The following is a 13,496-nucleotide window of genomic DNA, read 5'->3' on the forward strand; positions in this document are numbered from 1 at the left end:
CCTTCTGAAAGTCCAAATACACCACATCCACTGGTTCTCCCTTATCTATTTTACCAGTTACATCCTCAAAAAATTCCAGTAGATTAGTCAAGCATGATTTACCTTTTGTAAATCCATGTTGACTTTGTCCGATCCTGTCACTGCTTTCCAAGTGCTCTGCTATTACATCTTTTATAATTGACTCTAGCATTTTCCCCACTACCGATGTCAGGCTTACCGGTCTATAATTCCCTGCTTTTTCTCTGCCACCTTTTTTGAATAGTGGGGTAACATTAACCCAATGAACCCAACTCAAACTGCATCTTTACTGCATCCAGTTCTAGTTACCAAGAAACAGACAGTCAAGCGGCGGCGGACCTGGGTGAGTAAGCGGCAGCGGCAGAGCGAGGATAAAAGCGGCGGCGAAGCGCAGGTAGGCCCGGCGGCGGCGGAGCGAGGATAAAAGCGGCGGCAGAGCACAGGTAGGCCACACAGCGGCAGCGGACCTGGGTGAGGCGGCGGCGGCAGAGGCAGAGGAGCGACTACAAAAGCGGCGGCAAGGCTCAGGTAGGCTCCACAGCGGCGGCGGACCTGGGTGAGGCGGCGGCGAGGCGCAGGTAGGTTTACCAATCTCCGAGCTCAGAGGGAGGGAGAGAAGTAAAAAATAATCGAAGTGTGACGTCACCAGAAAGCAGGTAAATGATTGGTTGGCGGGTATTTCTCTCTTTTTTAAACTTAAACTCTATGGTTTATAGTTGCTAAGCTCTCTGTGGTGTAGCGGGGACTGTTGGTAAACCAGGGCCCTTAAGTATATCATTTAACTGTAGTGTAACTGGTGGGATTGATTTGATTTAATTTAATTTGAATTAATTAAAGGGTAAGTCATGGCAGGAGAGCTCGTCCCCGTGGTATGCTCCTCCTGCGCTGCGGGAACTCAAGGACACTTCCTGTATGCCTGACGACCATGTGTGCAGGAAGTGTATCCAGCTGCAGCTACTAGCAAACCGCATTGCGGCGCTGGAGCTGCAATTGGATACATACTGGACCATCCGCGATGCTGAGGACGTCGTGGATATCACGTTTAAGCAGTTGGTCACACCGCAGGCAAAGGTTGCACAGGCAGAAAGGGAATGGGTGACCAACAGGCAGAGTAGTAGGCGCAGGCAGGTAGTGCAGGAGTCCCCTGTGGACATCCCCCTCTCAAACAGGTATACCACTTTGAATACTGTTGGAGGGGGTGGCTTATCAGGGGAAAGCAGCAGCAGCCAACTTCCTGGCACCAGGGGTGGTTCTGCTACACAGGACGGGAGGAAAAAGAGGGGTAGAGCTATAGTAATAGGGGATTCTATTGTAAGGGGAATAGATAGGCGTTTCTGCGGCCGCAAACGAGACTCCAGGATGGTGTGTTGCCTCCCTGGTGCAAGGGTCAAGGATGTCTTAGAGCGGCTGCACAACATTTTGGAAGGGAGGGTGAACAGCCAGTTCTCGTGGTGCATATAGGTACAAAACGGGATGAGGTCCTAAAAGCTGAATATAGGGAGTTAGGAGGTAAATTAAAAAATAGAACCTCAAAAGGTAGTAATCTCAGGATTGCTACCAGTGCCACGTGCTAGTCAGAGTAGAAATAGAAGGATATTTTAGATGAATACGTGGCTAGAGGAATGGTGCAAGGGGGAGGGATTCAAATTCCTGGGACATTGGAACCAGTTCTGGGGGAGGTGGGACCAGTACAAACCGGACGGTTTGCAACTGGGCAGGGCAGGGCCGGGACCGAGGTCCTAGGGGGAGTGTTTGCTAGTGCTCTGGGGGAGGGTTTAAGCTAAAATGGGAGGGGGTTGGGAACCTGAGCAGGGAGACAGAGGAAAGGGAAACAAGGATAAAAGCAAAAGATAAGGAGAAAAACCAAAAGTGGCAGTCAGAGAAATCAACCGTTTAAATCAAACATGGCCACAGTAAATAATAATTCTAATACGTCTAAGAGCGTTAAAAAAACAAGCCTGAAGGCTTTGTGTCTTAATGCGAGGAGCATTCGTAATAAGGTGGATGAATTAGCTGCACAAATAGAGGTAAACGAATATGATTTGATTGGGATTACGGAAACATGGCTCCAGGGTGGCCAAGGCTGGGAACTCAACATCCAGGGGTATTCAATATTCAGAAAAGATAGGCAAAAAGGAAAGGGAGGTGGGGTAGCATTGCTGGTTAAAGAGGGGATTAACACAATTGTAAGGAAGGATATTAGCTCTGATGATGTGGATCTGTATGAGGCAGAACTGAGAAATACCAAGGGGCAGAAAACATTAGTGGGAGTGGTATATAGACCTCCAAACAGTAATGCGGAGGTTGGGGATGGCATTAAAAGGGAAATTACAGAAGCGTGCAATAAGGGCACAGCAGTCATCATGGGTGACGTTAATCTACATATAGATTGGGCTAACCAAATTAGTAACAATACTGTGGAGGAGGAATTCCTGGAATGTTTACAGGATGGTTTCCTGGACCAGTATGTCGAGGAACCAACTAGAGATCAGGCCATCTTAGACTGGGTATTATGTAATGAGAAAGGATTAATTAGCAATCTTGTACGAGGCCTCTTGGGTAGGAGCGATCATATGATAGAATTCTTCATTAAGATGGAGAGTGAAGTAGTTAACTCAGAGACTAGGGTCCTGAATTTAAATAAAGGAAACTACGATGGTATGAGGCGCGAGTTGGATCGGATTAATTGGGGAATGGCACTCAAAGGGTTGACGGTGGATAGGCAATGGCAAACATTCAAAGACCGCATGGATGAACTACAGAATTTGTTCATCCCAGTTTGGCATAAAACTAAAACAAAAAAGGTGACTCAACCGTGGCTAACAAGGGAAATTAGGATAGCATAAGATCCAAGGAGGGGACCTATACAGGAAAATTTCGTTTATCCGGAGGTTAAATGTCCGGAAAGCTCTATCCACCGGCAAAATTCAGGAGTCGGTTCAGATAAGTTTTTATTCTTTTCGTTGCTTTTTTTCCTCCAGTCGTGGCTCTGCAAGGTCTAGCTGAAGCTGTTGCTTAATTAGAGACGCTTGCAAGCTGCAGCCGACTGTTTTGAAGCTGTTGCAACAGGGTTTGTTGCTTCACACGGAGCTCAGAAGCGCCGTATGTTTTAACATTACGGCAATTTTGACGGGACGGCACCAGCTCGGTCCAGTCAGTGCCGGATACCAGAAAGTTTCCTGTAAATAGGCCAGAAAAAGCCGTAAACCTGAGGATTGGGAGCAGTTTAGGAATCAACAAAGGAGGACAAAGGGATTAATTAAGGGGAAAATAGAATGAGAGTAAGCTTGCAGGGAACATAAAAACTGACTGTAAAAGCTTTTATAGATATGTGAAGTCAAGCGTAGGTTCCTTGCAGTCAGAATCAGGGGAATTTATAATGGGGAACAAAGAAATGGAGACCAATTAAATACATACTTTGGTTCCGTCTTCACAAAGGAGGACACAAATAACCTCCCAGAGATGTCAGGGAACATAGGGTCTAATGAAAGGGAGGAACTGAAGGAAATCAGTATTTGTAGGGAAATGGTGTTAAGGAAACTGATGGGATTGAAGGCCGATAAATCCCCAGGGCCTGATAATCTACATCCTAGGGTACTTAAGGAAGTGGCCCTAGAAATAGTAGATGCATTGCTGGTCATCTTCCAAAATTCTATAGATTCTGGAACAGTTCCCATGGATTGGAGGGTAGCTAATGTTACCCCACTATTCAAAAAAGGTGGTAGAGAGAAAACGGGGAATTACAGACTCGGTAGTGGGGAAAATGCTAGAGTCCATTATAAATAAAAGATGTAATAGCAGAGCACTTGGAAAACAGTGACAGGATCGGACAAAGTCAACATGGATTTAGGAAAGGTAAATCGTGCTTGACTAATCTACTGGAATTTTTTGAGGATGTGACTGGTAAAATAGATAAGGGAGAACCAGTCGATGTGGTGTATTTGGACTTTCAAAAGGCTTTCGATAAGGTCCCGCATAAGAGATTAGCATGTAAAGTTAAGGCACATGGGATTGGGGGCAAGGTATTGACTTGGATAGAGAACTGATTGGCAGACAGAAAGCAGAGAGTTGGAATAAACGGGTCTTTTTCCGAGTGGCAGGCAGTGACTAGTGGGGTACCGCAGGGATCGGTCCTTGGACCCCAGCTATTCACAATATATATTAATGATCTAGACAAGGGAATAAGATCTAATATCTCCAAGTTTGCAGACGACACAAAGCTGGGTGGGCATGTGTGCTGTGAAGAGGATGCCGAGAAACTCCAGGATGATTTGGACAGGTTGGGTGATTGGGCAGAAGCATGGCAGATGCAATATAACGTGGATGAATGCGAGGTTATCCACTTTGGTGTCAAAAACAGGAAGGCAGATTATTATCTGAATGGCAATAGATTGGGAGAAGGGGAAGTGCAACGAGACCTGGGTGTCCTTGTGCACCAGTCACTGAAGGTAAGCATGCAGGTGCAGCAGGCGGTTAAGAAAGCAACTGGCATGTTGGCCTTCGTAGCGAGAGGGTTTGAGTACAGGAACAAGGATGTCTTGCTGTAGTTGTACAGGGCCTTGGTGAGACCATATCTTGAGTATTGTGTGCAGTTTTGGTCGCCTTGCCATGGAGGGAGTTCAGTGAAGATTCACCAGGCTGATACCTGGGATGGCAAGAATGACTTATGAGGAGAGATTGGGTCGATTGGGCTTATACTTGCTGGAGTTTAGAAGAATGAGAGGGGATCTCACTGAAACTTATAAAATTCTGACAGGACTGGACAGATTGATGCAGGAAGGATGTTCCTGATGGTCAGGGAGTCCAGAGCCAGGGGTCACAGTCTAAAGATAAGGGGTAAGCCATTATGGACAGAAATGAGGAGGAATTTCTTCACCCAGAGAGTGGTGAACCTGTGGAATTCTCTACCACAAAAGGCAGTAGAGGCCAATTCATTAAATATATTCAAGAAGGAGTTGGATATAGTTCTTAAGCCTAAAGGGATCAAGGGATCAGGGGAGAAAGCAGGGACAGGGTACTGAATGTGGATGATCAGCCATGATCGCATTGAATGGCGGGGCAGGCTCGAGGGGCCTTCTATGTTTCTATGCGCTGGAGGCAGTGCAGAGAAGAGCCAGGAGCTCCTCCAATGTCAGGGGCCCGAGTTATGAGAAAAGACTGGATAGACATGGGCTTTACAGCCTGGAAAGAAGGCAGCTATCGGAGAGATGGTCTTATAATGATATGCAAGAGTATTAAGGAAACCAGACTATTACTTTAAATTAAAATATGGGAATAGAACTAAGGGACACTAGGTATCAGTCTTAAATTTACTTTTTACAAGTGTTTTTTTTTTACTACAACAAATAATCAACATGTGGAATAAACTTCCAGATAGAATAGTGGAAGCAAAAACCCTGAGCAACGATTGGAGCCCGAATGGGGACGTTGCGATCTCTCTAGATGGATGAATAAAATTGGCCAAATGTCCTGCCCTGTCTGCAATTATCCTGTGAACACCCGATTCCTGTAGTCTAATTAAAATGTTTAGACTTTCTGACACCTAACATGGGAAGACTTGATTAATGTCGAACAATAAAACATGGAGCCGCCAGATCTCGCCCAGTGGGACTGAGAAATGTTCAGTAACGGGACTCGCTCTGGGATCTGTCAGCGCCCGGTGCAGGTGTTGGACAAAGACAAAGGGGAGCCAGGCAGGTGCACACAGCCCAGCTCCACGGGTTTGTCCAGGTCCCGGGAGCGATACCTGCGCCTCTCTCCAAACCCCCCCCCCCCCCACCAAACCACCCCCCCACCCACCCCCACCCCACTCCCTCACCCCAAACCCCACCCCACTCCCCCCACACCACCCCACTCCCCCCCACCCCACTCCCCCCAAACCCCACCCCACTCCCCCCACACCACCCCACTCCCCCCACCCCACTCCCTCACCCCAAACCCCACTCCCCCCACACCCCACCCCACTCCCCCCACACCACCCCACTCCCCCCACCCTCTCACCCCACTCCTCCCCACACCCCACTCCCCCCACCCCACATACCCCCCACCCCACCCACCCCACTCCCCCCAACCCCCCACCCCACCCACCCCCTCACCCCACTCCATCCTACCCCCCCTCCTCACCCCACTCCACCCTACCCCCCCTCCTCACCCCACTCCACCCTACCCCACCCTCCTCACCCCACTCCACCCTACCCCACCCTCCTCACCCCACTCCACCCTACCCCCCTCCTCACCACACTCCACCCTACCCCCCTCCTCACCACACTCCACCCTACCCCCCTCCTCACCACCCCCTCACTCCACTCCACCCCCCCACCCCTCACTCTCCACCCCCCCTACACCCCCACCCACTCACCCCACTCCACCCCCCCTACCCCTCCACTCCCACCCCACTCCACCCCCCACCCCACCCCACTCCACTCCACCCGCCCCAGGCCCCTCACTCAACTCCACCCCCCCCCCAAGCCCCTCACTCCACTCCCCCCCCCTCACTCCACTCCCTCACTCCCCCCACCCCCTCACTCCACTCCACCCCCCCACCCCCTCACTCCACCCCACCCCCCCCCAAGCTCCTCACTCCACTCCACCCCCTCACTCCACTCCCCCCACCCCCTCACTCCACTCCCCCCACCCCCTCACTCCACTCCACACACCCCCCACCCCCCTCCACCCCCTCACTCCACCCCCTCACTCCACTCCCCCCACCACCCTCAACCCCCTCACTCCACCCCCCACCCCCTCACTCCACCCCCGACCCCCTCACTCCACCCCCGACCCCCTCACTCCACCCCCCCCTCACTCCACTCCCTCACTCCCCCCACCCCCTCACTCCACTCCACCCCCGCCACCCCCTCACTCCACCCCCTCACTCCACTCCACCCCACCCAAGCTCCTCACTCCACTCCACCCCCTCACTCCACTCCCCCCACCCCCTCACTCCACTCCACACCCCCCACCCCCCTCCACCCCCTCACTCCACTCCCCCTCCACCCCCTCACTCCACTCCCCCCACCACCCTCAACCCCCTCACTCCACCCCCACCCCCTCACTCCACCCCCGACCCCCTCACTCCACCCCCGACCCCCTCACTCCACCCCCCCACTCCACCCCCCCACCCCCCCAACCCCCTCACTCCACCCCCACACTCCACCCCCCCAACCCCCTCACTCCACTCCACCCCCCCAACCCAGCCCCCGAACCCCTCACTCCACCCCCCAACCCCTCACTCCACCCCCCACTCCACTCCACCCCCTCACTCCACTCTGCCCCCCCGCCCCCCCACCCCCTCACTCCACTCCGCCCCCCCCACCCAATACAATACAATACAAATCGCTTTATTGGCATGATAAGGTACATCTTATGTTGCCAAAGCATCAAAATACATTTATGGTTGAACACATAAACGCGGTTCCATTCATACAGTGTATAAACAGGTATATCCCTGAGTTTATAAATATATTTTCGCCTTGTTTATATATACTCTTGTCTTAGTTTACTGGTTGTCCCTCTGTTCATGGCAAGCTGTAACATAGTGAGCCGCCAGTGTTACACAGCTTCTCTCCTCCCCCAGTAGGAATGGGAGTTTTTGGTTGTCAGTCAGATTTCTGAATTCAGGGCATATTTGTGAGAATTTTTGATAGAAATTCTCTCTGATGCCCTGATATTTTCCACAGGCTGTGAGGAAGTGCATCTCTGTCTCAACTACTCCCTGACTGCAGTGAGAGCATATCCTGTCTTCTCTTGGCAGCCTGGTCTGCCTGTGTCTGCCTTTTTCGATCGCTAGGCTATGTTCGCTAAGTCTGTACCTTGTCAAGGTTCTTCTCAGTTTGTTATCCTTTACCATGGTCAGGTAATCAGCTATGTTGTATTGTCTGTTTAGGGCCAAGTAGCAATTGAGTTTGCTTTGGGTTTTTGTTGTTTCTGCCCAATATGACAGATATTTTTCCTTTTGCTTAGCGACGATTGTGTTGGGTCGAATTCTTTGTGTTACCCTGTCACTGTCCTGGGGCTGGTTATTGTTAGTATTGTTATTAGTTACTTTATTGAGTCCCAGGACTAGTTGACTGAGGGTATTCTTCTTTATGGTCAGCTCTTGGCATTTCAGGGCGTCGTAGTGATAGCATTGGGGGTTGCTCATTTGTAGGTGATTCCAAAATTTGGTGGCTCTTTTTTGGATAGTGATTATTAATGGGTATTGGCCTAGTTCCGCCCTGCATGCGTTGTTTACTGTTTTCCTTTGAGTCCGGAGGATACTTTTACAGCAATTCCACCCCCTCACTCCACTCCGCCCCCCCCACCCACCCCCTCACTCCACTCCGCCCCCCCACCCACCCCCTCACGCCACTCCGCCCCCCCCACCCCCACTCCACTCCGCCCCCCCACCCCCTCACTCCACTCCGCCCCCCCCTCCAACCCCCCACCCCCTCACTCCACTCCGCCCCCCCACCCCCTCACTCCACTCCGCCCCCCCCACCCACCCCCTCACTCCACTCCGCCCCCCCACCCCCACTCCACTCCGCCCCCCCACCCCCTCACTCCACTCCGCCCCCCCTCCACACCCCCACCCCCTCACTCCACTCCGCCCCCCCCCTCCAACCCCCCACCCCCTCACTCCACTCCGCCCCCCCGCCTCACTCCGCCCCCTCCGCCCCCCCGCCTCGCCCCGCCCCCGCGCTCCGCCCCGCCCCCCCGCCGCCCCCCCTCTGCCCCGCCCCCCTCACTCCGCCCCACACCCCCCTCACTCCGCCCCACACCCCCCTCACTCCGCCCCACACCCCCCTCACTCCGCCCCACACCCCCCTCACTCCGCCCCACCCCCCCCTCACTCCGCCCCACCCCCCCCTCACTCCGCCCCACCCCCCCCTCACTCCGCCCCACCCCCCCCTCACTCCGCCCCACCCCCCCCTCACTCCGCCCCACCCCCCCCTCACTCCGCCCCACCCCCCCCTCACTCCGCCCCACCCCCCCCTCACTCCGCCCCACCCCCCCTCACTCCGCCCCACCCCCCCCTCACTCCGCCCCACCCCCCCCTCACTCCGCCCCACCCCCCCCTCACTCCGCCCCACACCCCCCTCACTCCGCCCCACACCCCCCTCACTCCGCCCCACACCCCCCTCACTCCGCCCCACACCCCCCTCACTCCGCCCCACACCCCCCTCACTCCGCCCCACACCCCCCTCACTCCGCCCCACACCCCCCTCACTCCGCCCCACACCCCCCTCACTCCGCCCCACACCCCCCTCACTCCGCCCCACACCCCCCTCACTCCGCCCCACACCCCCCCTCACTCCGCCCCACACCCCCCCTCACTCCACCACACCCTCACTCCACTCCACTCCACTCCCTCACTCCACCCCCCCACCCCCTCACTCCACTCCACCCCACCCCCTCAATTCAATTTCAATTCAATTCGCTTTATTGGCATGACAAGTTACATCTTATGTTGCCAAAGCATCGGAAAACATTCATGTTTGTTCACAAAAATACAGATCTATCCATACAGTGTATAAACAGATATATCCCTGAGTGTATAAATATATACTTTCATATAATTTATATATACTCTTTTCTTATATTTACTGGTTGTCCCTCTGTTTATGGCAAGCTGTAACATAGTGTGCCGCTAGTGTTATGCAATTTCTCTCTTCCCCTAGTAGGTATGGGAGTTTTTGGTCGTCATTCAAATTTCTGAATTCCGGGCATATTTTTGTGAATTTTGGGTAGAAATTCTCCCTTATGCCCTGATATTTTCTACAAGCTGTGAGGAAGTGCATCTCTGTCTCCACCACTCCCTGACTGCAGTGAGAGCATATCCTGTCCTCTCTTGGTAGCCGGGTCTGTCTGTGTCTACCTTTTACGATCGCCAGGTTATGTTCACTAAGTCTGTACATTGTCAAAGTTTTTCTCAGTTTGCTATCCTTTACCATGATCAGGTAATCAGCCATGTTGTATTGTCTGTTTAGGGCCAAGTAGCAATTGAGTTTGCTTTGGGTTTTTGTTGTTTCTGCCCAATATGACAGGTATTATTCTTATTGCTTAGTGACCCCCTCGCTCCACTCCACCCCCCCCACTCCACTCCACTCCACTCCCCCCACCCCCTCGCTCCACTCCACCCCCCCACTCCACCCCCCGCCCCCCTCACTCCACTGCGCCCCTCACTCCACGCCCCCCCACTCCCCCTTCCCCCTCACTCCCACTTCCCCCTCACTCCAACCCCCCTTCCCCCTCACTCCCCCCCGCCCCTCACTCCCCCCTTCCCCCTCACTCCACTCCGTCCCTCACTCCCCCCTTCGCCCTCACTCCACTCCGCCCCTCACTAACCCCCCTTCCCCCTCACTCCACTTCACGCCGCCCCTCACTCCCCTTCCCCCTCACTCCACTTCACGCCGCCCCTCACTCCCCCCCTACCCCCACACTCCACTTCATGCCGCCCCTCACTCCCCCCTTCCCCCTCACTCCACTTCACGCCGCCCCTCACTCCCCCCTTCCCCCTCACGCCGCCCCTCACTCCCCCCCTTCCCCCTCACTCCACGCCGCCCCTCACTCCCCCCCTTCCCCCTCACGCCGCCCCTCACTCCCCCCTCACTCGCCCCCTTCCCTCACTCCACTTCACGCTGCCTCACTCCCCCCCTTCCCCCTCACTCCCCCCCTTCCCCCTCACTCCACGCCGCCCCTCACTCCCCCCCTTCCCCCTCACTCCACTTCACGCCGCCCCTCACTCCCCCCCTTCCCCCTCACTCCATTTCACGCTGCCCCTCACTCCCCCCTTCCCCCTCAAGCCACCCCAACCCCTCAAACCCCCTCACGCCGCCCCTCACTCCCCCCCCTTCCCCCTCACTCCGCCCCTCACTCCCCCCCCTTCCCCCTCACTCCACTTCACGCCGCCCCTCACTCCCCCCCTTCCCCCTCAAACCCCCTCACGCTCCCCCAAACCCTCACGCCCCCCCAACCCCTCAAGCCCCCCAACCCCTCAAGCCCCCTCATGCCCCCCAACCCCTCAAGCCTCCTCACGCCACCCCGCCCCCTCAAGCCTCCTCACGCTCCCCCGCCCCCCTCAAGCCTCCTCACGCCCCCCCGCCCCCTCAAGCCACCCTGCCCCCTCTAGCCCCCTCACGCCACCCCGCCCCCTCAAGCGCCCTCGCGCCACCCCGCCCCCTCAAGCCACCCCGCCCCCTCGCGCCACCCCGCCCCTCGAGCCACCCCGCCCCCTCGAGCCCCCTCGCGCCACCCCGCCCCCTCGCGCCACCCCTCCCCCTCGCGCCGCCCCCCTCGCCCTCGCGCCCCCCCCGCCCCCTCGCGCCCCCCCCTCGCGCCACCCCTGCCCCTCGAGCCCCCTCGCGCCACCCCTGCCCCTCGAGCCCCCTCGCGCCACCCCTCCCCCTCGAGCCCCCTCGCGCCACCCCTCCCCCTCGAGCCCCCTCGCGCCACCCCTCCCCCTCGCGCCACCCCGCCCCCTCAAGCGCCCTCGCGCCACCCCGCCCCCTCAAGCCACCCCGCCCCCTCGAGCCCCCTCGCGCCACCCCGCCCCCTCGCGCCACCCCTCCCCCTCGCGCCGCCCCCTCGCCCTCGCGCCCCCCCGCCCCCTCGCGCCCCCCCCCTCGCGCCACCCCTGCCCCTCGAGCCCCCTCGCGCCACCCCTGCCCCTCGAGCCCCCTCGCGCCACCCCTCCCCCTCGAGCCCCCTCGCGCCACCCCTCCCCCTCGAGCCCCCTCGCGCCACCCCTCCCCCTCGAGCCCCCTCGCGCCACCCATCCCCCTCGAGCCCCCTCGCGCCACCCCTCCCCCTCGAGCCCCCTCGCGCCACCGAACTCCCTCGCGCCACCCCTCCCCCCACCCCTCCCCCTCGCCCTCGCGCCACCCCTCCCCCTCGCGCCACCCTCGCGCCACCCCTCCCCCTCGCGCCACCCTCGCGCCACCCCTCCTGCCACTCCTCCCGCTCGCGCCACCCCTCCCGCTCGCGCCACCCTCGCGCCACCCCTCCGCTCGCGCCACCCTCGCGCCACCCCTCCCCTCGCGCCACCCTCGCGCCACCCCTCCCCCCTCGCGCCACCCCTCCCCCCTCGCGCCACCCCTCCCCCCTCGCGCCACCCTCGCGCCACCCCTCCCCCTCGCGCCACCCCTCCCCCTCGCGCCACCCCTCCCCCTCGCGCCACCCTCGCGCCACCCCTCCCCCTCGCGCCACCCTCGCGCCACCCCTCCCCCTCGCGCCACCCTCGCGCCACCCCTCCCCCTCGCGCCACCCTCGCGCCACCCCTCCCCCTCAAACCCCCTCGTGCCCCCCTCCCTCAAACCCCCACCTCCCTTCTACCCTACCCCTCCCTCAAACCCCCACACCCCCTAACTCCCTTCTACCCTACCCCTACCTCACGCCACCCCTCCCTCAAACCCCCACATACCCCCTAACTCCCTTCTACCCTACCCCTACCTCAAACCCCCACACACCCAACTCCCTTCTACCCTACCTCACTCCACCTCTCCCTCAAACCCCCACACACCTAACTTCCTTCTACCCTACCCCACCTCACTCCACCTCTCCCTCAAACTCCCACACACCCCCTAGCTCCCTTCTACCCTACCCCTACCTCACTCCACCCCTCCCTCAAACCCCCACACACACCCTAACTCCCTTCTCCCTACCTCACTCCACCCCTCCCTCAAACCCCCACACCCCCTAACTCCCTTCTACCCTACCCCTACCTCACTCACGCACGCACTCACATCTTCAGCTGAACGTTGATGTCCAGGTCGCAGCTGTAAACATAGCAGAACTTTTCCGTGTCCCCCATCACTCGGGCGGGCGGCGACAGCTGAAGCAGGTCCTTTACCGACTCGAAAACAACTATGTCCCCGGCGCAGCTCGTCCGGACAGGAGAGAGAGAGAGAAGTGAGTTTAAACCGGTTCAAGTCTACGGCTCAGCGGCCGCCATCTTCGCAGCCCGCCTCCCTGTTTACATCCGGTTCGCTGGTCAAAGGTCAGCCATGAGGCGCTGGCTTCTGACAGCTGGTTGTAGTCAGTAGGTGGAGCAGGGCTTGTGATCACGGGGGGGGCGGGGGCTTCATCCATCTCAATGATAAACCTCCACCCCCACAATCACATGTAATTGTCTCTTAAATTAATCTACGGTTTACACTTGTACTATTCCAGCAGCATGAAGACCTGCTTCCTGACATCTACCCTAAATTTTCACCTTGTTCGAGTATGCTGCAGTACTTTGAAGTCATACTCTGGATTAATACTAGCTATGCCTTTTAAATTTGTGTAAACTTCTATAAGATTCCTCCTGAGTCAAGGATAACTAGCTCCAGTTTCTCCAGTTTTTCCTCATAATTCAATCATTTGACTATAGGGATCAGCCTCATGCCTCTATTGCACTGCCTCTGTGACTTGACTATTACCTGTATGGCATGGTAACCAAAATTGAACATAGGTGGAGTCTATATAGTGCACCGTACAGTTTTAGCATAACATCACCTGAT

The 13,496-nt window shown here is 56.9% G+C and overlaps 1 protein-coding gene across 2 annotated transcripts in view; it reads right to left on the minus strand.

The window, feature by feature from the left end:
- The window catches only part of pik3c3 (phosphatidylinositol 3-kinase, catalytic subunit type 3), a 153,364-nt gene extending 140,360 nt beyond the window's left edge, over window positions 1-13,004 (minus strand). The window contains exon 1 of one of the 2 annotated variants that reach the window (XM_085973256.1): window positions 12,738-13,001. In XM_085973256.1, the coding sequence (XP_085829382.1) occupies window positions 12,738-12,805 (68 nt within the window). In that variant the 5' untranslated portion in view covers window positions 12,806-13,001. Of the gene's footprint in view, window positions 1-12,737 lie in introns of both variants that reach the window. The other variant, XM_085973266.1, reaches the window with a different exon arrangement.
- Between the last annotated feature and the right edge of the window lie 492 nt (window positions 13,005-13,496).

This window comes from Somniosus microcephalus, chromosome 2 (genome assembly GCF_052327205.1).
Source record: "Somniosus microcephalus isolate GS21.2 chromosome 2, FLI_Smic_1.0, whole genome shotgun sequence".
NCBI lineage: Eukaryota > Metazoa > Chordata > Chondrichthyes > Squaliformes > Somniosidae > Somniosus > Somniosus microcephalus.